At 48.4% G+C, this 24,551-nt stretch overlaps 1 protein-coding gene across 1 annotated transcript in view; it reads right to left on the reverse strand.

Moving 5' to 3' along the window:
* Window positions 1-24,551, reverse strand: part of PCM1 (pericentriolar material 1) — a 1,078,029-nt gene that overhangs the window by 733,315 nt on the left and 320,163 nt on the right. Inside the window, 1 exon segment of the mRNA XM_029604912.1 lies at window positions 22,569-22,706. Coding sequence (XP_029460772.1) covers window positions 22,569-22,706 — 138 coding nt within the window.

Genomic DNA, 24,551 nt, shown 5'->3' on the forward strand with positions numbered 1-24,551 from the left:
AGGGTTCTGAAGGAACTCAAAAATGAAATTTCTGATCTATTAGTTAAAATTTGTAACCTATCATTAAAATCATCCATTGTACCTGAAGACTGGAGGGTGGCCAATGTAACCCCAATATTTAAAAAAGGCTCCAGGAGTTATCTGGGTAACTATAGATCAGTGAGCCTGACTTCAGTGCCAGGAAAAATAGTGGAAACTATTCTCAAGATCAAAATCGTAGAGCATATGGAAAGACATGATTTAATGGGACACAGTCAACATGGATTTACCAAAGGGAAGTCTTGCCTAACAAATCTGCTTAATTTTTTTGAAGGGGTTAATAAACATGTGGATAAAGGTGAACCGGTAGATGTAGTGTATTTGGATTTTCAGAAGGCGTTTGACAAAGTCCCTCATGAGAGGCTTCTACGAAAACTAAAAAGTCATGGGATAGGAGACGATGTCCTTTCGTGGATTACAAACTGGTTAAAAGACAGGAAACAGAGAGTAGGATTAAATGGTCAATTTTCTCAGTAGAAAAGGGTAAACAGTGGAGTGCCTCAGGGATCTGTACTTGGACCAGTGCTTTTCAATATATATATAAATGATCTGGAAAGGAATACGACGAGTGAGGTTATCAAATTTGCGGATGATACAAAATTATTCAGAGTAGTTAAATCACAAGCGGACTGTGATACATTACAGGAGGACCTTGAAAGACTGGAAGATTGGGCATCCAAATGGCAGATGAAATTTAATGTGGACAAGTGCAAGGTGTTGCATATAGGGAAAAATAACCCTTGCTGTAGTTACACGATGTTAGGATCCATATTAGGAACTACCACCCAGGAAAAAGATCTAGGCATCATAGTGGATAATACTTTAAAATCGTCGGCTCAGTGTGCTGCAGCAGTCAAAAAAGCAAATAGAATGTTAGGAATTATTAGGAAGGGAATGGTGAATAGAACGGAAAATGTCATAATGCCTCTGTGTCGCTCCATGGTGAGACCGCACCTTGAATACTCTGTACAATTCTGGTCGCCGCATCACAAAAAAGATATAGTTGCGATGGAGAAGGTACAGAGAAGGGCAACCAAAATGATAAAGGGGATGGAACAGCTCCCCTATGAGGAAAGGCTGAAGAGGTTAGGGCTGTTCAGCTTGGAGAAGACACGGCTGAGGGGGGGATATGAGAGGTCTTTAAGATCATGAGAGGTCTTGAACGAGTAGATGTGACTCGGTTATTTACACTTTCGAATAATAAAAGGACTAGGGGGCATTCCATGAAGTTAGCAAGTAACACATTTAAGACTAATCGGAGAAAATTCTTTTTCACTCAACGCCCAATAAAGCTCTGGAATTTGTTGCCAGAGGAGGTGGTTAGTGCAGTTAGTGTAGCTGGGTTCAAAAAAGGTTTGGATAAGTTCTTGGAGGAGAAGTCCATTAATGGCTGTTAATCAATTATACTTTGGGAATAGCCACTGCTATTAATTGCATCAGTAGCATGGGTTTTTCTTAGTGTTTGGGTAATTGCCAGGTTCTTGTGGCCTGGTTTTGGCCTCTGTTGGAAACAGGATGCTGGGCTTGATGGACCCTTGGTCTGACCCAGCATGGCAATTTCTTATGTTCTGCTTTTTTTTTTTTTTTCATTTACATAGCTTTAATAAGCACAAACCAGGCATAGCCACAGGGCTCAGGAAAAGGGAGGAAATAATACAGAAGGGAGTGATGCTGAGGTGTTTTTTTTTGTTGTTGTTTTGTTTTTTTTAAAGGAGAAGAGATTGCAGAAAAAGAGAAAAAAAGCAGGGGGGAGGAAGGGGAGGTGGGGTAATTCCAGCAACCCACTCCAGAAAGCAGAGTTGCTTACCTGTAACAGGTGTTCTCACAGGACAGCAGGATGTTAGTCCTCACATATGGGTGACATCATCAGGATGGAGCCCAATCACGGAACACTTTTGTCAAAGTTTCTAGAACTTTGATTGGCACCTACTGGGCATGCCTAGCAGTGCACCAACCCTGCATCCAGCAGGGGCCCCCTTCAGTCTCATCTTATAGTAAAAAATATGTGTGAAAAATAAAGAAACATAAATGAACCCAACTCCACGGGTTGGCGGGCGGGTTTCGTGAGGACTAACATCCTGCTGTCCTGTGAGAAGACCTGTTACAGGCAAGCAAAGGAAAATTGGTTTTTACCTGCTAATTTTCATTCCTGTAGTACCATGGATCAGTCCAGACCCTGGGTTATGTCACCAATCCAGCAGAGGGAGGCAGAGAAAACATTCTAATGACTCTGATGTATACCCTGGAGCACCACCTGCAGTCAATCAGTATTGACCAGTATCAAAGCAGAAATTTAACTACTAACATATTAACTATCTAAACAGGAGAACGGATTTCCAACTCACAAATCCTAAATGGAAGCAGAATCCCCCCAAAAAAATCTTGGGAATAAACAAGAAAATATTAAGAAAAATAGACAGCATGAAAAGGCGGGTTAATCACCCAAACAGTGAACGAGCGGACTCTCCAAAAAGATAAATATAATACACAGACATAAAGGGTGGGCGTCTGGACTGATCCATGGTACTACAGGAACGAAAATTAGCAGGAAGAACCAATTTTCCTTTCCCTGTACGTACCTGGATCAGTCCAGACCCTGGGATGTACCAGAGCTGATTCAATTAGGGTGGGACCCAGAGAGTCCCGCTCGGAGAACACTCTCTCCAAAGGCTGCTGAACTTGGAGCGTGAACATCCAAGCGGTAATGACGCGCAAAAGTATGCAATGACTTCCAAGTCGCTGCTTTACAAATCTCCTGAGGAGAAACTAACTGACATTCTGCCCAAGAGGTAGCCTGTGACCTAGTAGACTGAGCTCTCAACCCTTCAGGAAGGTCACGACGAGCTCGAAGATAAGCTGAACGAATTGTCTCTTTTAACCAACGAGCAATCGTAGCCTTCGAAACCTTATGACCTTTGCGAGGGCCACTCCACAAAAACAAAACAAATGATCAGACAATCGCAAATTGTTTGTATCTTCAAGATAACGCAACAGAGCTAGACATACATCCAATTTTTTAAGATCCCTAGAGGAAGGATCCAAACGATCTAAACAAGGAAAAGCCGGAAGCTCTATGGACTGATTTAAATGGAAAGAAGATACTACCTTAGGTAAAAAAGATGGTACAGTCCGTAATGAAATTCCTGTATCAGAAATTCTAAGAAAAGGCTCTCTGCAAGACAAGGCCTGCAACTCAAATTCTACGAGCTGAAGAAATGGCCACAAGAAACACCACCTTCAATGTGAGATCCTTCAAAGTCGCATGATTAAGGGGTTCAAAGGGAGCCGAACACAGAGCCCTAAGAACCAAATTCAAACTCCAAGCAGGACAAGGATTCCGAAATGGAGGACGTAGATGTTGCGCACCTTTGAGAAAACGCACTACATCCGGATGCGCAGCCAAGGATAATCCCTGAACCTTACCACGAAAACATCCAAGTGCTGCCTCTTGTACCCGCAAGGAACTACAGGACAAACCCTTGGCTAATCCATCTTGTAAAAAAGATAAAATATTGGATACAGAAGAGTGAACTGGATCTACTTGATGCTCATTACACCAAGATTCAAAAACCTTCTGCACCCTTGCATAAGCCAAAGATGTAGAAGGTTTTCTAGAACGCAATAAAGTAGTCACTACAGCATCTGAATAACCTTTATTCTTTAACAGACACCTCTCAAAAGCCATGCCGCTAGAGAGAAGCGTTCAACCTCTTCCAAAACAAACCTGGACCCCCGAGACAGAAGGCACGGAAGATCTCAAAATCGAAGGGGACCGTCCAGTGCTAGTCTGACCAGGTCCGCGAACCACGGACGGCGTGGCCACTCCGGAGCCCCTAAGACAATGTCGACTTGTTGAATTTCTATCTGACGCAGAACCTTGCCGATCAGAGGCCAGGGAGGGAAACATGTAGAGAAGAACATCCCTTAGCCAAGGAAGTAAGTAACAGAGCATCTACTCCTCCCGCTCCTCTTTCCTCCTGCGGCTGAAGAACCGAGGGGCTTTGGCATTCTGAAATGTGGCCATGAGATCCATTGCCGGAGTGGACCATCTGTTGCATATCATTTGATAGGTTTCCTCGCACAGTTCCCAACTTGCCTGGGTCGAGATGATGCCAACTGAGAAAGTCGGATTGAATGTTGTCCACCCGGCAGTGTGTGAGCTGCGATGCTGAGCAGATGTTGCTTCGCCCAGGCGATCAGCTGTTGTGCTTCCTGAGCTACCAGGAAGCTTCGGGTTCCCTCCCTGACTGTTGATCTACGCTACCGTGGTCGCATTGTCGGAAAGAACCCGTACCGACTTCCCGCAAAGGAGAGGTTGAAGAGCGATTAAGGCTAAACGAACCGTTCTGGTCTCTAAAAGATTGATCGACCACTGCGCTTCCTCTTCGGACCACTGACCCCGAACAGACGTATTCTGACATACCTAGTACTTTTATTTCCTTCTTATAACATTTGATTTGCCCTTTGTATATAGATATATTACCCTCTACTTTCTGATTCACTTTTTTCCTCCTCCTTTTACTTTTGTTCCCCCCCTCTCATTTCTCCAGTGTTTGCCTTGATACTATGTTAATTTATGCTATCATAGTGAATCTTTAATCTATTTTATTATCTAGTCTTAACTAAATAAGTTGTTTTGTTAAATAAGTTGTTTGTTACTGTATTTTACTGTTTTAATGTATTTTAGAATTCACCTGTTATTATACTGTTATATGTAAACGCAATTGCGTATTTATCGTTCTATGTACACCAACGTGATATCTTTGATGAGCGGCGGTATATAAAATCCAATAAATAAATACCGCTCCCCAGCCTGAAAGACTGGCATCGGTAGTGACCACAGTCCATTCCGGAATCTCTAGCGGTACACGTCATTGCAGATTCGCTGTCTGTAACCACCAATCTAGGCTGGAACGAGCCATCTCCGTAAGAGGAAGGGGGAAGGTGGTATAGTTCCGAAACCGGATTCCAGCTTGTGAAAGCAATGCAGACTGAAGTGGTCTCATGTGCGCAACGGCCCAGAGAACCAACTCCAGAGTAGAGGTCATTGAACCTAAAAACTATCAAGTAATCCCGCACACAAGGAATAGGAATAGACTGTAAGTCTCGAATTTGTGATTGAAGCTTGAGAAGGCGATGCTCTGGAAGGAACATTATCCCTTGAAGAGTGTCGAACCATGCACCCAAAAACTCCAGAGATTGGGAAGGTAATAGGTGACTCTTGTCTTTGTTGATCACCCAGCCTAGAGACTGCAAAAGGCTGATTACCCTATTGATTGTATAATAACAAAGAGATTCCGACTTCGCTCGAATCAACCAGTCATCCAGGTACGGATGTACCAACAGGCCCTCCTTCCTGAGTTGAGCGGCCCACCCACAACCATTATCTTGGTAAATGTTATGGGAGCTGTGGCTAATCCGAACGGGAGAGCCCTGAATTGATAATGTTGCCCTAGAATGCAAAACCTGAGAAACTTCTGACGATCGGATCGAATGCTGATATGAAGATAAGCTTCGGTGAGGTCGAGAGATGCTAGAAATTCTCCTCTGTGAACCGAAGCAATGACAGAGTGAAGAGTCTCCATCCGGAACTATGAAATCCTTAGACAACGGTTGACCCTTTTGAGATCGAGAATGGGACGAAAGGTTCCTTCCTTTTTGGGAACGACGAAGAAAATTGAATAACGACCTTTCCGATGTTGGAACTGGAACTATAGCTCCTAGGTCGCTTAAACGCTGTAGCGAGTCTTGGATAGAACCCATTGATCAGACGTACATCTGGCCCATTCTCCGTAAAACAGAGACAGCCTGCCCTCTATGACGGGAACCGGAGAAAGGACCGGACTTATCTCATTGGACAGACTTTGTGCCTCCTGAGACTTGGGAAGTTCCAGGTCTACCAAAGCGGCGGCCACAAAAGGACTGAACAATTCTGTTGTCTGCCTGAAGACTGTTTAGCTGGAGGAGCCGACGGACGAGAAAGAAATCTTCTGTTAGACTGAAAACGAGAGCGAGATGAAAAAGAGCTTCTAGGTCTAGGACGGTCCTCTGGCAATTTGTGAATCTTATTTTCCCCTAGGGACAAAATTAAATCTTCCAATTCCTTACCAAATAACAATTTTCCCTTAAAGGGTAAAGCCCCTAATTGAGCTTTGGAGGATGCATCTGTGGACCAATTCCTCAACCAGAAAAGTCTGCGAGCCGATACAGAAGCAACAATAAAGCGAGCCGAGGTCCTAATGAGATCATATAAAGCATCTGCACTATAAGCAACTGTAGCTTCCAATCTACCAGCCTGAGCAACTTCCTCTTCAGAGAGGGAAGAATTGTTTTGTAAAGCTTGGACCCATCTTAGTCCAGCTCGCAAAGCCAAGCTACTACACATGGCCACCCGCACACAAGAGCAGAAACCTCAAAAATTTGCTAAGCTGAACCTCCAGGCTTACGATCTTGGAGATCTTTAAGAGCCGTAGCCCCAGTTACTGGAATAGTTGTTTTCTTAGTGATGGCTGAAACAGCAGCATCCACCTTAGGAAATTTTCAAATTTCCAAAGCTTCCTCAGGTAATGGATACAATTTTTCCATGGTTCACGCTACCTTAAGCCCCAAACTCAGGAGTATCCCACTCCCGGTATATAAGGTCAGTGAGAGAAAGATGAAAAGGAAATGATGTCGTGGGACCTTTAAGGCCAAGCAACATTTGGGTCAACGCCACCCATCCTAGAATCCTTCACTAAAGCCTCGAGAACCAATTCCAGTAAAATTGCTGGAATTAAGGGACTAAGTACCTCTCTTCTAAACAGGCGGGACTACTTTGGGGTCATCCCCATCCACAACATGAGGGTCTGAACTAATACTCAAAGCAGGGTCTTCATTTAAATCCCCCTCCAGCAAGGACTTGTCCGGGATAGGTAAAGAGCCATGCTCAGAATCATCTGAAGAAGAAAAAATGGTCTGATCCGGATGAAGGGGACGCTTCAGAGCTGACCCCACTCCCAAATCCGTGGAACTAGTCCTTTTAGAGGAATGTGGCTTTAACCTCTGTTCAGATGAGACTCTTATGTCTCTTATGAAATTTCTTAGATTTGTAAGCTTTGCGAAGAAAACAAAGAAAATCCCCTGAAAAGGCAGGAGAAGAGGAAGAAGAATCTGAAATCTCCTCCAGGCTTTCAGACGAGAAATATGGCCCTGTTTCGCACAGCTTGTCCCCCCCAGGGACCGCCGGCTGCGGCAACAGCGGAGGCGGGTCAGAAGCACCCTGAATAGCTTGTTGTGTCGCCACCCTCAGAGTAGACAGGAGTGCCTCAGTTCCAGCACTGCAGCAAAATGAGTCCAAGGCAGGAGAGCAGCTGGGCCGAGGTTTTGGGGGCCGCGCGAAGGGCAGAGTCCCTTTTGTTATTGGCAAACTTGATGAGTCTTTCCCCCCCGGAGAGATAGGATGAACAGAGACTCTCCCTGGATGCACGCGCGCATCTCCACAAGCGCGGCAGGCCGCGCCTCGCGGCATTATAAAGAAAAAATGAAGCGAAAAAAAAAGTATGAAATAAACTAAAAAACTAAAAGAAACCCTGGCGAAAAACAAAGGCACGGGCCCACCGAACACCAAAAGGTAAGTAAACGATTCAGCTGTGAAGAATTATTTTTATTTTTTACCTGACCGAAATGCCGCGGCCTCCAGGAGCTGCTCCAAGTAGGGTGAGTGAGCCGGGCCCCCCGGTATCACCCCTGCCAGGAGTGGTTGCTGGGTTCAAAACCTCCCCAACTCCAGCAGCCTCAAAAACCAGGAGGGATAGTACTCCCAGGACTTGGCAACCTCCCAGGAGGCAGTGAAAGAGCTGTGAAGAAAAATAAAACTTTTTTTTTTTTTTTTTTTAAATAACTTAAATGAAAAGAACAGGCTCTCTTCAAAAGAAAAAGAAAGTCTGCAAAAAATTAACTCCTAAACTACCTGACTAAAAAATAAACTACCACAGACTGCAGGGGTTAGGAACGTCCACCTCTGCTGGGAGACAGAGAAATACTGATTGACTGCAGGTGGTGCTCCAGGGTATACATCAGAGTCATTAGAATGTTTTCTCTGCCTCCCTCTGCTGGATTGGTGACATAACCCAGGGTCTGGACTGATCCAGGTACGTACAGGGAACTCTGCTTTCTCACAGGACAAGCAGAATGGTAGTCCTTACATATGGGTGAGTACCGAGCTGGGGATGCCCGAGCAAAGCACCAAATGCACGTGGAACAGGGGTGGAAATTTGGTTAGGAGAGCATCCCGAAACCCTGAACGGGTCGGTGGAAGGATGTTGGGAAGTTAAACTGAAAACAAGTTGCGTAGAGTGGACTGGCCAAAGATGGAATCCTGTATGCCAGCCTTATCTAAGCAATAATGGGCTGCAAAAGTATGGAGAGAACTCCAGGTAGCAGCCTTACAAATATCAGCAAGCGGCACCAAACGGAGGTGCGCTACTTATGTCGCCATGGCCCTGACCGAGTGTGCTTTTACACGGTCTTGTAGCGGAATGCCTGCTTGCTGGTAGCAAAAAGAAATGCATTCTGCCAACCAGGAGAAGAGGGTCTGCTGTCCCACAGGATTTCCCAATTTGATGGATCAAAAGAAAAACAATTGAGTGGATTTCCTGTGGGCCGACGTGCGGTCTAGATAGAAAGCTAGAGCATGTTTGCAGTCCAAAGAATGCAGAGCCTGTTCTCCTGGGTTCGAATGGGGCCTGGGAAAAAAAATGTAGGTAGAATACTAGATTGGTTAATATGAAATTTCGACACTACCTTCGGCAAAAATTTAGGGTGAGTGCGGAGCATTACCCTGTCATGCAGAATTTTAGTGTAAGGCGGGTAGGTAACTAATGCCTGTAATTCACTAACTCTGCGGGCGGACGTGATCACAAGAAGAAAACTACCTTCCAGGTGAGATAGCAGAGATCACAGGAGTGGAGAGGTTCAAACCGAGGTTTCATGAGCCGTCCCAAAACCACATTAAGGTCCCAAGCAGGGGCAGGAGAGTGCAGTGGAAGTTTTAAATGGAGCAAGCCTCTCATGAAACGTGAAACTAAGGGATGTGTTGAAATGGAAACATGTCCTATACTAACATGAACTCTGATAGAGGAAGTTTTTAGGCCTAACTCTGACAGGTGACAGATAGTCTACGAACCTCACAGTGGAACAAGTGAACATGTAAATGCACCAGACCGTAAACCTATTCCATTTAGAGCGATAAGACTTTTTCATTGAAGGCTTTCGTGAAGCCACCAGGACTCGGGATACAGACTCTGAAAGATTAAGAGGTTGGAGTATTAACCTTTCAACATCCAGGCCGTCAGAGATAGAGCTTGGAGGTTGGGGTGATGCAGGTACCCTTCGTTCTGAGTTATCAGAAGGGGATCATTCCCCAGAGGAATGTGCCGGCGTACTGATAGGTCCTGGAGGATTGGAAAACACACCTGGCATGGCCAGAGGGGAGCTATCAGGATCATTAATCCCTTGTCCTGCCGGAGCTTCACGAGAGTCTTTGAAATGAGAGGAAGTGGAAGATACGCATAAAGGAGACCGCTGGCCCAGGAGAGGGCGAAGGCATCTCTTGGTTGCGAGTGGTGACTGCGAATGAGAGAGCAGAAGTTGTCTACTTTGTGGTTGTGGACAGACGCAAAGAGGTCTATGCGAGTGTAACCCCAGCATGGAATATCGTGTCCGCTATCGTGGTGTTGAGAGACCACTCCTGTGGATGGAAAGTGCAACTCAGCCTGTCCGTCAACACATTGTCCACTTTGTGGTACATCGAGCGGGAAAGGGCCCATGCCCATATCCGTGCAGCTTCCTGACAGGAGGTAGGAGCCCGTTCCACCTTGTTTGTTGATGTACCACATTGCAACCTGATTGTCAGTTTGAATCAGGATGGCTTTGTTTGATAGGCAGTCCTGAAAAGCCTTGAAGGCATATCTGATCGCCCGTAGCGCCAGGAAATTTATTTGGTGTTTGGCTTCCTATGGAGACCAGGTTCCCTGAATCTGCAGGTCGCCTACATGGGCACCCCACCCGAGGTTGGATGCGTCTGTTTAAGGTAATTTGAAGTTCTGGAGCCTGAAATGGAAGGCCTTGAATGAGATTGGAGTGGTGTATCCACCAGGCTAGTGACAGACGGAGCTGTTTGGTAACCTGGATAATGCTGGACATTGGCTGACAAGCTTGAATCCACTGGTATTTTAAGGTCCACTGCATCACTCTCATGGCTAGGCGAGCCATTGGAGTGACATGCACTGTGGACACCATATGACCCAGCAGTACAAGGAAGTGACGAGCAGTTGAAGATACTCGAGTCTGTAGGTGATGCGCCAGAGATGCTATGGTGAAAGCACGATCCTGGGGGAGGAAGGCTTTCGCCTGTATGGTGTTTAGGTCGGCCCCTATAAAGGATAGGGTTTGGGATGGAACTATCTTGGATTTGGGATAGTTGATTAGAAACCCTAAGGAGATCAGGGTGTGGATAGTGAGATGCAGGGAAGCTAGTGCACCCTGCTGAGTCGGAGCCCTTATCAACCAATCGTTGAGATAAGGGTAGACAAGCACACCCTGATTCCTGAGGAAGGCTGCGACCACCACCAGGCACTTGGTGAATACTCGTGGAGCGGACACTAGGCCAAATGGTAGTACATGGTACTGGAAGTGACGACGGCCAACCAGGAATCGTAGGTACTTGCGATGAGATGGAGTAATTGAGATGTGTGTGTAAGCGTCTTGGAGATCTAGAGAGCATAGCCAATCTCCTCTTTGCAGAAGAGGAAGTAGAGAGCCCAAGGTTACCATTTTGAATTTTTCTCTCTGCAAAAAATTGTTTAGGGCGCGGAGGTCCAGTATCAGGCGTACGCCACCTGACTTTTTTGGTATTAGAAAATACCAGGAATAAAACCCTTGGCCCCTGCTGGGAGAGGGGCACCAGTTCTATTGCTCAGAATTTGAGGAGGGGATGAGACCTCCTATTCGAGCAAGGGAGAGTGGTCGGACTTCCCCCACGTCAGCCGAGGTGGAGAGTCCGCTGGAACAGTCAGGAAATTTAGGTGGTAACTCTCAGTGACTACTGCACATACCCACTGGTCTGTGGTGACTGTATGCCAAGCGCTGTTGAAGTGGCAGAGCCGACAGCCGACCAGTATGGATGGAAGAGGAGGTTGGCTCACACTCTCTAGGAAGGAGTCAAAACCCTGATGCTGGTCCAGGCTGAGAAGCTGGCTGAGACATTTGAGGCTGAGTCTGCCTGGATTGACCTTTTTGTTAAGATCTAGAAGAACGTCCTCTAGAAGCTGGAGGATAAAATTTCCTTGGCTTGTAGGCTGGCCGCTTAGAGTCACACCTGAAAGTTCTCTTAGGGGCGGAAGGAAACTCATACAGCACAGAAGAAAGCTGGCAAAGTGTTTCACTGTGGTCCTTCAACTGCGCCACCGTCTCTCGGATCTTTTCCCCCGAAGAGATTATCACCCACACAGGGTAGATCTGCTAACCTGTCTTGGACTACTGGTCTTAAGTCCGAGGATTTGAGCCAGGCCCATCTTCTTGCACTAATCTCCACTGCAGACACTCTAGAGGCAGTGTCAAAAATATCATTTATCTATTTAAAGGAAAATTAGTTTCTTACCTGATAATTTTTCGTTCCTGTAGTACCAAGGATCAGTCCAGGACACCTGGGTTGTGACTCCGCACCAGTAGATGGAGACAGACTAAAACTTGTGGGCGGAGCCATATATGCCCCTGTGCCAGTCACAGCCCCTCAGTCATACGTAATGTCAAAGTAGAAAACACAACCAGAGAACTAAAACCAAAACTAGCTATAAACCGCCAATAGAACGGGGAAAGAAACACCCCTTCTGGAAACGTGCTCTCCACCGAGAGAGCTAAACAAGCGGACAAGATTAACCAGAACCGTGAGCGGACTCTCCGTTACTTCAGCGCAGCACTGCGGGCGGGATCCTGGACTGATCCTTGGTACTACAGGAACGAAAATTATCAGGTAAGAAACTAATTTTCCTTTCCCTGTACGTACCAGGATCAGTCCAGGACACCTGGGATGTACCAGAGCCAACTTACCGAGGGTGGGAAGCAGAGAGTCCCGCTCGGAGTACCCTCTCTCCAAAACCCCCGGAATCGGTAGCCCGGACATCCAACCGGTAACGCCGGATAAAAGAATGCAACGACTTCCAGGTAGCCGCCCCGCAAATCTCTTGAGGCTACACCTGAGAAGCTTCCGCCCAAGACGCAGCTGGAGAGCGAGTCGAGGGAGCCCGAAGACCCACGGGAAGCGGTTTTCCCCCGCACCAAGTACGCCGAACCAATGGCCTCCTTGAGCCAACTGGCAATCGTCGTGCGGAACGCTGCAACTCCTTTCTTTGGACCAGAGAACAAAACAAACAGCTGAGCTGTGACCCGAAATGGATAAGTGACCTCCAGACAGCGAAGGAGGGATCTCCGCATGTCAAGCTACCGTAATTCCCTCGCTTCTGGATCAGAGGGCTCCCTGACCGCGAAAACGGACAGCTCAACCGATGGAATAACATGGAAGGCCGACACCCCTTTCGGCAGGAAGGAAGGAACCGTCCGCAAATAAACTCCGGAATTGGAAATACACCAGAAGGGTTCCCTACAGGACAAAGCCTGTAACTCCGAAACACGCCGTGCTGAAGCAATCGCCACCAAGAACACCGTCTTCAACGTGAGATCCTGAATAGATAAGCGTTTCAAGGGTTCAAACAGCGCCGCGCATAAAGCGGAGAGAACCGAATGGAGGTTCCAAGCCAGACAGGGGAGACGCAATGGAGGACGAAGGTGTTGAGCACCCCGAAGGAAACGGGAGATATCGGGTGAAGAGCCAGGAAAATACCACGGACCTTACTTCGCAAACAACCAATCGCCGCCACTTGGACCCGTAGCCAGACCTTTGGCAAGACCTGCCTGGAGGAACGCCAGAATGTCGGAGACAGAAGCCGCAGTAGGGACCACCCCACTCTGCACGCACCATTCCTCCAAATCCACCCAGACACGGACATAAGCCAGGGACGTCGCCTGTTTCCTGGAACGTAGCCATGTGGCTACCACCGCATCTGAGTAACCTTTTCTCTTCAGCCGATTCCTCTCAAAAACCATGCCGCGAGGCAGAAGTGATCCGCATTCTCCAAACAGACAGGGCCCTGATGGAGTAGACCCGCCATTCCCTGGAGCTGAAGGGGTGCCGCCACTGTGAGCTGGACGAGGTCTGCGAACCACGGCCGGCGCGGCCACTCCGGTGCCACCAGGAGCACGTTGGCTAGGTGCAACTCTATGCGCCGCAGAATCTTGCCGATCATCGGCCACGGGGGAAACCACGTACAGCAGAACATCCGTCGGCCCGGGAAGCACCAACGCCTCGACGCCTTCTGCCCCCCTTTCTAGACTTCGACCGAAAACATCGCGGAGCCTTCGCGTTGTGCCACGTGTCCATCAGACCCATGTGGGGCACTCCCCACGTTTCGCAAATGAGAAGAAACGCTTCATCCGCCAGCTCCCACTCACCGGGATCCAGGCGATGCCGGCTGAGAATATCCGCCTGAACGTTGTCGACTCCTGCACTGTGAGAGGCTGCTATGTTGCTTAGATGTGGCCCTGACAAGATCATTAAGCGCTGAGCCTCCTCCGCCACCTGTGGGCTCCTTGTCCCGCCTTGGCGGTTGATGTAGGCCACGGTGGTCGCGTCGTCCGACAACACTCGGACCGCCTTTCCCCGCACTACAGGTAGGAAGGCTTGCAGAGCCCGACGGACCGCTCTGGTCTCTAGTCTGTTGATAGACCACTGGGCTAGCGACATTGACCATAGGCCTTGGACCGAGCTCCCTAGGCAGACCGCTCCCGGACTGGAGAGGCTGGCATCCGCGGTCACCCACCGTCCAATTGGGCACCAGAAGAGACACTCCAGAGACAGATGACTGGAATCCAGCCACCAGAACAGGCTGGACCTCGCAAGTCCCCCTAGTGGAAGCGGTAAGTGGACATCCTTGGAAACCGGCGCCCAGCAAGATAGTAAGGACGACGGTAAAAAACCGCAGATGAGCGAACGGCCAGGAAACCAGCGCAAGCGTGGAAGCCATAGAGTCCAGGACCGTAAGGCAGTCGCAGACCCCGCGGCCGGCGGAGAGACAAGAAGCGCCTTACTTGAGCTGGCAGCTCGTATCTCCGTTCGCGACGTGTCGACAACGGCTCCCAGATATTCCAAGGTCCATGAGGGTGTCCGATGACTCTTGTGAAGTTGACCACCCATCCTAGGGACTGCCAAGGTATAGGACCCTGGCCAACTGACAACCGACATTGATCCTCGGGCTTCGCCCGAATCCACCAATCGTCCAGGGACGGATGGACCAGGAGATCATACTGGCGCAGCCGTGCCGCCACCGCGACCATCACCTACGTGAACGTGCGGGGGCCGTCGCGAGACCAACCGGGAGCGCTTGAAACTGGCAGTGCCGTCCTAGAACGCAGAACCTGAAGAAGTGCAGGAACGACGGCTGAATGCCTATGTGATGATACCCCTCCGCGAAATCCAGGGAGGCCAGAAAACTCGCCGGGCCGCCCCCGCAGCAATTACTGACCGAATCGACTCCATTTTGACGTGAGAAACGCGAAGGCATCGGTTCACTCCACCAAGATCCAGAATAGATCTGTCCGTGCCGCCTGTCTTGGGGACGACGAAAGTAAATGGAAGTAACGGCCCCTGCCGTGCGGTTTGACCGGAACGGAGGAGGCAGCCGAGTCTGATCACGCGGAGGACCCACTGGTCTGACGTTACACCGGCCCATCTCTCTACAACTGAAATCAACCGCGCCCCGACGTTGGGAACGGCGTGCTGTGGCTGCGGTGAGGAGAGTGAGAGGCCGACCACCTTTCATTGCGAAGCTTAGGACCCCTGCGCTCGCCAGGGCTCCCTTGTTTCCCCCGAAAGGACTGCTGCCGCCATGGCGGGGTCCGGGAGGAAGAAGCCCTATACGACTGACCAGGAGACTTTGGAGGACGCGACGTCCTGGGAGCACGAAAGTGGGACCTGGCCGAAAATGAAAACCTCGCCCTGAATTTATCCTCGGGCCTCGGGAATCATTCGATCTCCGGCAAGGGAGAGAGCTTACCCATAGCGTTCGTGACCTAGAGGTGCAAAGCCGGAGTATCCTATTCTCGATAAAGCAGGGCTGACACAGAGAGGTGAAAAGGACTACCCCCAGCGGGGTGGCGATGCCCAACCCCTCCAGGATGGCGGGAATCAGGGGCCAGCTCCTTCATGATGAAGAGGCGGACCAAGCTCGAGTAATCCCCTTCGAAGGCTGTGTGTCTGCCCCGCCGCCCCCAGCGGCGGCGTGCCATCCCCCTCAGCCCCCCTCGGAGGCGGGGGAGGGCGCCTTGGAAATCTCCGGACCAGACGATTCAAACGTCATCTCCCTCAGCCCCCTCGGAGGAGGGGAGGACACCTAGGAAATTACCGGATCCGACGAGTTCAGAGGTAGGGACCGTGCGCAAACCAGGCGGTATGACCCGCAACGGGCGTCTGGCTATGAATCGCCCCCACCGAGTACGCGTCCGGTCCTAACATGATTGGCCTATCAGGCTCCCCGCCTGGCCAGAAGGTCTCTTGTGGGCTCTGCAGCCTTATAAAGGCCCTATGCCTGGCCAAAGAAAACCAGGAACAAAGAGTCCCTCAGAGTTCGTGGCGTGTCTCCCCCGGCCCTCCCCCCCACCGCCTCCGATGGCAAAAAAACCGCGGAGCCGGCGACTGGGGGGGGGGGGGGGGAACGGAAATGAGGGAAAAACCCCCTGGGGCCTGCCGCGCTTGGTGTCGTGCTCGACGCCGCACCAAGATGGCCGACTTTCCCGCGAGAGGTCTGTGAAGATTTTTTTTTTTTTTTTTTTAAATCTTTGCCCGCGGCAGGCAGAAAACTGCTTGGGGAAGGCAGCCGGACGGACCCCGATCCGACCAAGTACGCCGCCAGAGCGAAATGCCGCCGCCGAACAAGCACCCCCCCCGAAGCAAGGCCAACGATACTGTGCCCCTCGTTTTCGCCGCCTGAGGAGAGCCGAGCTTGCTAGAGGCGCGCGGTGCCGGAGCCGCAAGTCGAGCAGGCCAACCCATGCGGCCATGCTCGGAAGAGGGACGAAAAAAAAAACGCAAATGAAAAAGAGAGAAGGGGAGGAGGAGAGAGGAAACGCCGAAAGCGACCGCTGCGAAGAGAAACAGGCGCGCTGAAAAGAAAACTGCTCCGTTTTTTTTTTTGTTTTTTTTTAATTACCTGGAGCTGTCCCTCGCAGTGGTCCGGCGGTCTGGCCGGGGCGAGGGGACGGGCTCCCCGGTATCACCCCGGCTGGGCAGTAACTAACCCAGGATCCGCGACCCGTAGCCCAGCAAGTGCTCTAACAGGGGGATGGTCCCCTCAGGACCTGGTAACCCCTTAGGAGCAAACGACCGAGCCGCCGGGCCGACCGAAGAAGCCACGAGGCATGCCGGCGAAATGCGGCGAACCGGAGAAGCCGAGTAACAAAGGTAAAATTAAGGCGACCGACCTCCCCCCTGCCAGCAGCGCCCCCCCCGGAGCGGCAACGCGAAGGCACAGGAGCCGGAAACAAAATCAACAACTTTCAAATTTTTTTTTTTTTTTTTTATTTTTTTGTTATAAACAAAAAAACCCTGTCACTGTCCACTGTCCTGGAGCCCTAATCCAGCAGGGGTGAGTGAACCGGGCTCCCCGGTGTCACCCCTGACGATGCTACTGGTAAAGCCGGGTCCTCGACCCTAGCAGCGGCCCTCAACCGGGGGAGGGTAGTCCCCTCAGGACTCTCAACCCCCCTGGGAGGCAGGGCGGGACGGGACGTCAGTGACAATTTACAATGCAAAAACTCAAATTCCCAAAGAAAACACCTGTAGCCTAAAACTGGCCTAAAACCAAGAAAAAGAACCAACCCTGACGGAAGTACCAGAACCAGGGCAGGCAGGAGCTGTGACCGCACCTGCACCATCTACTGGAGACAGAGTAAGACTGAGGGGCTGTGACTGGCACAGGGGCATATATGGCTCCGCCCACAAGTTTTAGTCTGTCTCCATCTACTGGTGCGGAGTCACAACCCAGGTGTCCTGGACTGATCCTGGTACGTACAGGGAATGGTTTTTATATACCAATAACCGTTTGCACATCGTATCAGTTTACAAGGAACATTGTGATTACATAGTAAAGAATACAAGGAACACTGAGGATCCAAGATGGCGATTTGAGAGAAGGACGGGCGAGGGAAGCCTTCCTGTGTAGAAATTTTCTTGCTTGGACAATGCCGCATACTAAGAGAAAAGGGCGGGTCAGGGTGATGAAAGCTCCGACAACCCCGACTCCGACCCTATCTCAGACGCTTGATTCAAGGTTTCCTTACGCCTGTGAATTTGATACTGGGGGAAGTGTCCGCTGCTGCTGTCGGACTGGAGCAAATTCCGACAGCCCTGGACCTTAACACCTCTCTCAGCCCCGGTGCTCCGTTGCTCCGCTGCCGCCAAGCTGCGTTAAACCCCGGCTTTCGGACCAGAATGCTGAACCCATGGAGGTGGCAGCAGTAGGCCCTGTCGGAGCGAAAAATGGGGAGGAGGAAGCAGCGGCTGATACGGTGAAGGCCGTTCCTGGAACTCACTGCGGCTTGCAGGAAGGAGAGACCAGAGCAAAATCTTGGAGGCCTTACCGAAAACATCAACGCCAGTGGAGCAGAAAGGCTTGATGGCGGTTTCAGAACGCCATCAAGAAGATTCGGTAAGCGTTACAATTTCCTCATCTGTGGATCAAATTCAAAAATTACGTTGGAAAATGTCTGGACTGCACTTTTAAAATTAAAAACATCTATAGTAAACATGTCACTATTTTGACTACAACACAGACACAAATTCAAAAACTGGACCCTATTGTGATTCAGCATACTGAGAAATTAGAGGGATTACAAGAGCAAGTTACCCAAATCCAGTCAATTCAGACTGGGTTAATACAGGTTGAAAAATCTAATACATTTAAAATCGAAATGTTAGAGAACCAAGCAAGATATAAGAACTTGAGAGTGTGTGAATTTCCCACGAGTTAAAATGGATTTCAGCATTGGAACAGTTTAAGAAATTTTTGTTGGAAAACCTATTAATTCCTCTAAGCGCGATTCCACCTATTGAGAAGATCTTTTATATAAATACTGGGAAACAGACAGGAAAAGTGTTACAGAATATAGAAGCACAAGCTCAAGATTTAGAAAACCTAACGGACTTTTTAGAACAGTCCATGGAAGAACAGATTGAATTTAGAGGGACGCTTTGTATTCGATTTTTGTTTCCATCTGATAGAGATACCATCTTGAGGACATTTTTGCGAAAGAGAGAAAAACTTTATCTCGGAGAAAAAGTGTGGATTTATCCGGACATTGTTCGCGATACACAATTACGCAGGAAAAAATTTCTACAAATGTCGCAGGAAGTAAAAAACCTGGGAGCTTACATGGTAGTTAGGTACCCGAGTAAATGTATACTTAAAATTAATAGTCAGAGATATGTTTATTTGACCCACAAGATTTGCGTAGATCTCTTGATGCTTATATCCCTCCAAATAAAGCTACTGAAACTGCACGGGAGCAAGAGTAAAAATAAGTAACCTTCTATTATGATTCTATTGTAATTTCCTTTATGCTCCTAAATTAGAATCTTGGATCCATATTTCTTTATAACATGGTTGTATAATCTGCTGAGAGTTCTTCAGAAAGTATTATGTTAAGTTGATTTGTGATTATAGAATCTATTAATGGCTAGCAATTTTGCTATCTATGTATATTTGAAAATGAATAAATAAAAAATTAAATAAAAAAAAAAAAAGAATACAAGGAACACTGAGATAAGGCATAATAACTGATATAGGAAATAAACCTTTTACATAGAACAAATATTACATAGAACAATTGGTAGCATGTAGGGTTAACATATGTATATAAAAAAAAGTATAAACATATTATGAAGGCGAGAAGCTAGAGTAGGAGTTTAAAAGTTTACATGGAGCGGATGGAAGCAAGAAGGGTTGATGAGTATGGATAAGAAACTATATACATATTTTACAGATATTTAGAGGTGGGAGCATACGGGGCATATAATAGTAAAAGATGAGGCTGAATAGCTGTGTGTAGAAGAAAGGTAAGTCTAAGAAGAGGTCAACTTTTAAGAAGAAGTCCAGGTCAGGAGGTAGGCAACTAAGGCGGTTAAGCACAAGGAGAGCAGGGGAGAGTGGGGGGCAGGGATGAGGGCGAGTTGGAGCAGCGTGGGTACTTAGTCAAATGCCTGTTTGAAGAGCCAGTTTTTTAGTTCTTTTTAAACTTCTGAGTGCATGGTTCTATGCGGAGGTCAGGTGGCATTGCATTCCATATTTTGGGACCAGCTAGTGAGAATGCTCGATCCCTTGTGGAGGAGAGATGGGTAAATTTAGGGGATAGCGTGTGGAGTGTTCCTTGATAGGCGCTCTGGTAGGTCTGTTGGATGTATGGAAGTGGAGGGAATCGTGTAGCCATTGTATGTTTTCATTGTATAGGGTCTTGTGTATAAGTGAGAGGCTTTTGTAGCGAATTCTTGAGGAAATAGGGAGCCAGTGGAGATTCTTTAGGATGAGGGTAATGTGGATCTTTCTTGTGAGTACTGGTGAGTATTCTGGCTGTAGCATTCTGTAGCAGTTGTAGGGGTTTGATGGTGGAGGCGGGGAGGCCTAGGAGGAGGGAGTTACAATAGTCTATTTTGGAGAAGATTATGGTCTGAAGAACAGTTCTAAAGTCATTACCATGTAGGAGAAGTCTTAGCTTCTTTAAAACATGGAATTTGAAGTAGCATTCCTTTTAGGGTGGATTTTATGAATGCTTTTAGGTTCAGTTGGTTGTCGATGGTGACATCCAGGTTTCATGTATGAAGGGGAAGGAGTATGGGGGGGGGACGAATGATTGGAGTCTGTGTGGGAAAAGGGGAGGGTATCGGTGGAAATTACAAGGCAGCACGGACCTCATGCTCTCCAGCATTCAGACCTTTTTGAGCCAGAGTATGAAGTTGAGCATGGAGTTGCTCTGGTATAGAATCAGAGAAATCCTGGATCCTCTTAAAAAGGTCTCTGTTATACTGGGTCATGTATAACTGGTAAGAGGCAATGCGAGATATGAGCATTGAGCCATGGAAGACATGCCTGCCAAAAGCATCCAGGGATTTTTGTTCTTTTCCTGGAGGTATGGAGGAATGAGGTTTTGAACGTTGTGCCTTCTTCTGGGCTAATTCAACAACAACAGAGTGATGATCCAACTGTGACATTTGGAACCCAGGAGCTGACTGCACAAGATAGGTGGCATCTGTCTTGCAGTTGACAGGTGGAACCGAACATGGGTATTCCCAGTTTCTCTTCAGGAGATCAAGCAGGATTTCATGAATAGGTATAGACATGATTTCCTTAGGAGCATCTAGAAATGGGAGTACTTCCAGCATCTTGTGCCTAGAGTCCTCTTCTGTCTGAAGTTGAAAAGGAATGGTTTCAGGAATTTCCTTGATGAAATTAATAAAAGACAGATCTTCTAGTGGAGAACGTCGTCTTTCATCTGGGGGAGAGGGCTCTGATGATAGATCATCTGTATTTTGGGACAAATCATCGGTCCAAGAATCATAGGGCTGATCTCCAATGGGGAGAAATAGTGCTAACCCTGAAGGACCAGGCCTTGGCATTGGTGGCATCTGAGGTGGCACAGACGGCATCAATGGAGGCACTGAGGGGACCGGTGACATCAATGGACGAGTCGGTGGTAAAATACCAGACGGTGGAATGGGTATCGGTGTTTCCTCATCATCCGATGATAATGGAATCAGTGTGGAAGGCACCGGAGCTACCGGTGCTCTCTGTTCCATCAGTGGAGAATGGCACCAACCAACGCATCCAGTCTACCCTAGTAGCGGTGCGAGCACTATGGGAATCAGAGCGGTGACCAGCTCGGAGGCCGGTACCGGCATCAATGGAGGTTGGAAGCCTGGGGCGTGGAACCCCAACACCGGAGTAGGAGGCAGCACTGGCGTAGCCGGAGGGTCCACCAGTGAAGGTGGAATCGCGGATCCTGGCACCACTGAAGGTGGGGAATGCCTCAGTGACTCGGTCACAGAAGAGGATGGGGCCTGTCGGTGGCTCTGTCGATGTCCATGCCAAGGGCTTGCCTGGATCAGCGGACTGAGCCTTGCGTTGATAATGTCAACGTTTTTCACAATGATCTCCTCAGTCCTTTTCTTGAGGAGGCAAGGAAGGAATTGACACCTTTGGAATAGTCGATGCCAGTCGGGCAGCAGCGATGTCTCGGTGCTGGCGAGAGGTCGATGGCACCGGCTCGCACGAAGTCGAAGCTATCGATGGAGTCAGGGTTTTTGACTAAAAGAGAAACTCCATTTTCTCTAAACAAGCCTTATGGCCCTTCGGTGTAATTTGGGCACATTTGGTGCAAGTTAGGACAGCGTGGTCAGACCCCAAACACATAACAGACCCCGTGCCGGTCAGTGATGGACATTGTTAGAGTACAGTCGGGGCACCAACAAAAACCCGACGCCATGGCTCCAACAAAAATTTAGCCGCGGTGCGGCCGATGGCCAGTAGGCCCCGAAGGGATAACTTGACAAGGGTAAAAGCTTACCTTTCGACTGTGGAGTATGGATATCGATAGGGAAACACCTATGGGGTAGAATTTTTTTGAAATTTTGAAAGTTCCATGAGGAAAATTCCCGTCAGGAATCTCAAGACAGCTCCTTAACCCGCATTGCTACTGCTGCATGGAACAAAGAAGACTGAGGAGGGACTTCTGCTGGATGCAGGGTTGGTGCATTGCTGGGCATGCCCAGTAGGTGCCAGTCAAAGTTCTAGAAACTTTGACAGAAGTGTTCCATGATTGGGCTCCATCCTGATAATGTCACCCATATGTGAGGACTACCATCCTGCTTATCCTGTGAGAAATATTCCCCCCCCCCATCCCATCCCTGTGCTCAGCTGAGACAGAGAATACAAGACATGCAACTCGAACTGCTCATCCAAATTTCTCTCTCTCTTCTTTACCCAGCCTAAGCAAACCTCAGCTCACAGCATGTGATGCTCACCTCGCATCTGCTGGAATGCTGAGGTCAGCAGGGCTGGCCAACTCCGGTCCTTGACAGCCACAGACAGAACTGGTTTCCAGGATATCCACAATGAATATGCATGACAGATTTGTATGCACTGCCTCTCTTACATGCAAATCTCTCATATGCATATTTCATTGTGGATATCTGAGAACTTGGTCTGCCTGTGACTTGAGGACCAGAGTTAGCCACCCCTGCTATAAATTATGATGTCAGCAAACCTGTTAGTCTCTGTTTTCATCTGCTGTTTGGGAGGCATATCCGACGTGTCTGGGCTGATTTGGCTGTCTGAAGAGGAAATTATGAGTTAAGCAATTTGTAACCGATAAGTGATAAATGACAATAATACCTCACTGTCCACAGCTGTTGAGTCTTCAGGGTCTGGCACTGCCTGTAGCTCCACTGTATTAGTTTCATGGACACTTGGTGTTGATGCAGCAGCTGGAGGCTGTCTACTTGGACAGTTCCCAATACTAGACGTAGACAACTAGAAATGAGTAATATAGTTGAAACAAGAGATCTCTAAGCCTAAGTTACATTGTCACCTGAATTTTCAAATGAAAAAGTGAGAAATTACTACTTACCAGATAATTTCCTTTTCTTTAGGATAGATAAATCCACAAGTGGGTTATGCAGCTCTGCCAGCAGATGAAGATGGAGCAAACTGGTGTCACAGTACATCAGCTTGCCAGTATTGTCTTCCAACGTATTGTGGACAGACTATCAAAAATCATACTCAAACAACAATCAACAGTGAGCACAGACAAGAATGAATAAACACTAGTCCAGGGACTAGACTAACACTTACCAGTAACCCCTGTAACAGTCACACAAGAGAACCGTAATGCAAACATTTGGCAGCCACGGGAGGGCAGCTGGATTCATTTGACTGTCCTAAAGAAAAGGAAATTATCAGGTAAGTAGTAATTTCTCATTTCTTAGTGCCCAGTCAGATGAATCCAGAACAAGTGGGATGTACCTAAGCTACTTCCGAATAGGAAGGGAGGCTGCCCCCTCACAGTCCAGTCAAAACCGCACATGCAAAGGCCGCATCTTCCGGGGCCTGCACATCAAGACAATAATACCTGGAAAAGGTATGTAAGGAGGGCCACGTCACAGCTCAGCAAATGTCGACAACGGACAACAATCTAACTTCTGCCCATGACACTGCTCAAGCCTAGTGGCATGAGCTCTAATCTAAGGAACCACTTCCCAGCATCCACATATGCAGCCTTGACCACTTCCTTAATCCAGCGAGCTATCATAGCCTGCGAGGCCGGCTCTCCCTGTCTAGAACCACCATAAAGAACTAACAGGAGATCCAACCTTCGAAAAGGCTTAGAAATCCCCAGACACCTGGCAAAACGTCTCTTGACATCCAAGGGTCGCAACAGACGATACACCTCTGCATCTGTCTCTGTCCAGAGACGGCAGGGAGATAGACTGATTTGAGTGAAATTCAGTGACCATCTTCGTTAAAAAGGAAGGAATAGTACGCAGCAGTAGTGCTCTGAAGTCACCTGAAGGAATGGCTCACAGCAAGACAAGACCTGGAATTCGGAAACCCTACGTGCACAGCAAAATGCCACAAGGAAAATCATTTTCAAGGGCAGGGTACGTTGTGGTCTAAACACAAGGTATTCCAAGAAAACCAATACCAATTAAGACACCAAAGGGGCACTGGAAACTGTAAGAGGACGAATATTGTTCACTCCTTGCAGAAAACAGCCACATCAGGATGAGCCGACAAGGAACCAGTATTTACCTTACCCTTAAAACAGGCGAGAGCCGCTACTTGCACATTTAAGGAAATGAGAGCCAGGCCTTTATTCAAGCCATCCTGCAAAAATTCCAAAATGAGCAGAATCTTGACCAAGGAAGGAAGGAATACATTGATCCTCACACCAGGCCTCAAACACTGTCCAAACCGACACATAAGCCAAGGAAGGGGAGAACTTTCTAGCTCTCAGCAAGGTGGAAATAACCGCCGCAGAGTATCCCCGCTTCAGCAAGCGATCCCTTTCAACGGCCATACCCTTAGACAAAATAAGAGTCGGATCTTTATGAAGAAGGACATGTCCCTGCCACAACAGGATCCTGTGCACCAGAAGTTGAAAAGGCAAATCCACCAGGAGCCTCCGCAGATCTGCATATCATGGTCTCCTGGGCCAGTCTGGAGCTACCAAGAGCACCATCCCTCTGTGGTTCTCGATCCTTCGAACCAATCTGCCCAAGATGGGCCATAAAGGAAAGGCATACAGTAACTTGACTTCCGGCCACTCCTGCGCTAGGGCATTGATCCCCAATGACTTCGGATTTCTCCTGTAGCTGA

The sequence above is a fragment of the Rhinatrema bivittatum genome, chromosome 1 (genome assembly GCF_901001135.1).
Source record: "Rhinatrema bivittatum chromosome 1, aRhiBiv1.1, whole genome shotgun sequence".
NCBI classification, from domain to species: Eukaryota; Metazoa; Chordata; class Amphibia; order Gymnophiona; family Rhinatrematidae; genus Rhinatrema; species Rhinatrema bivittatum.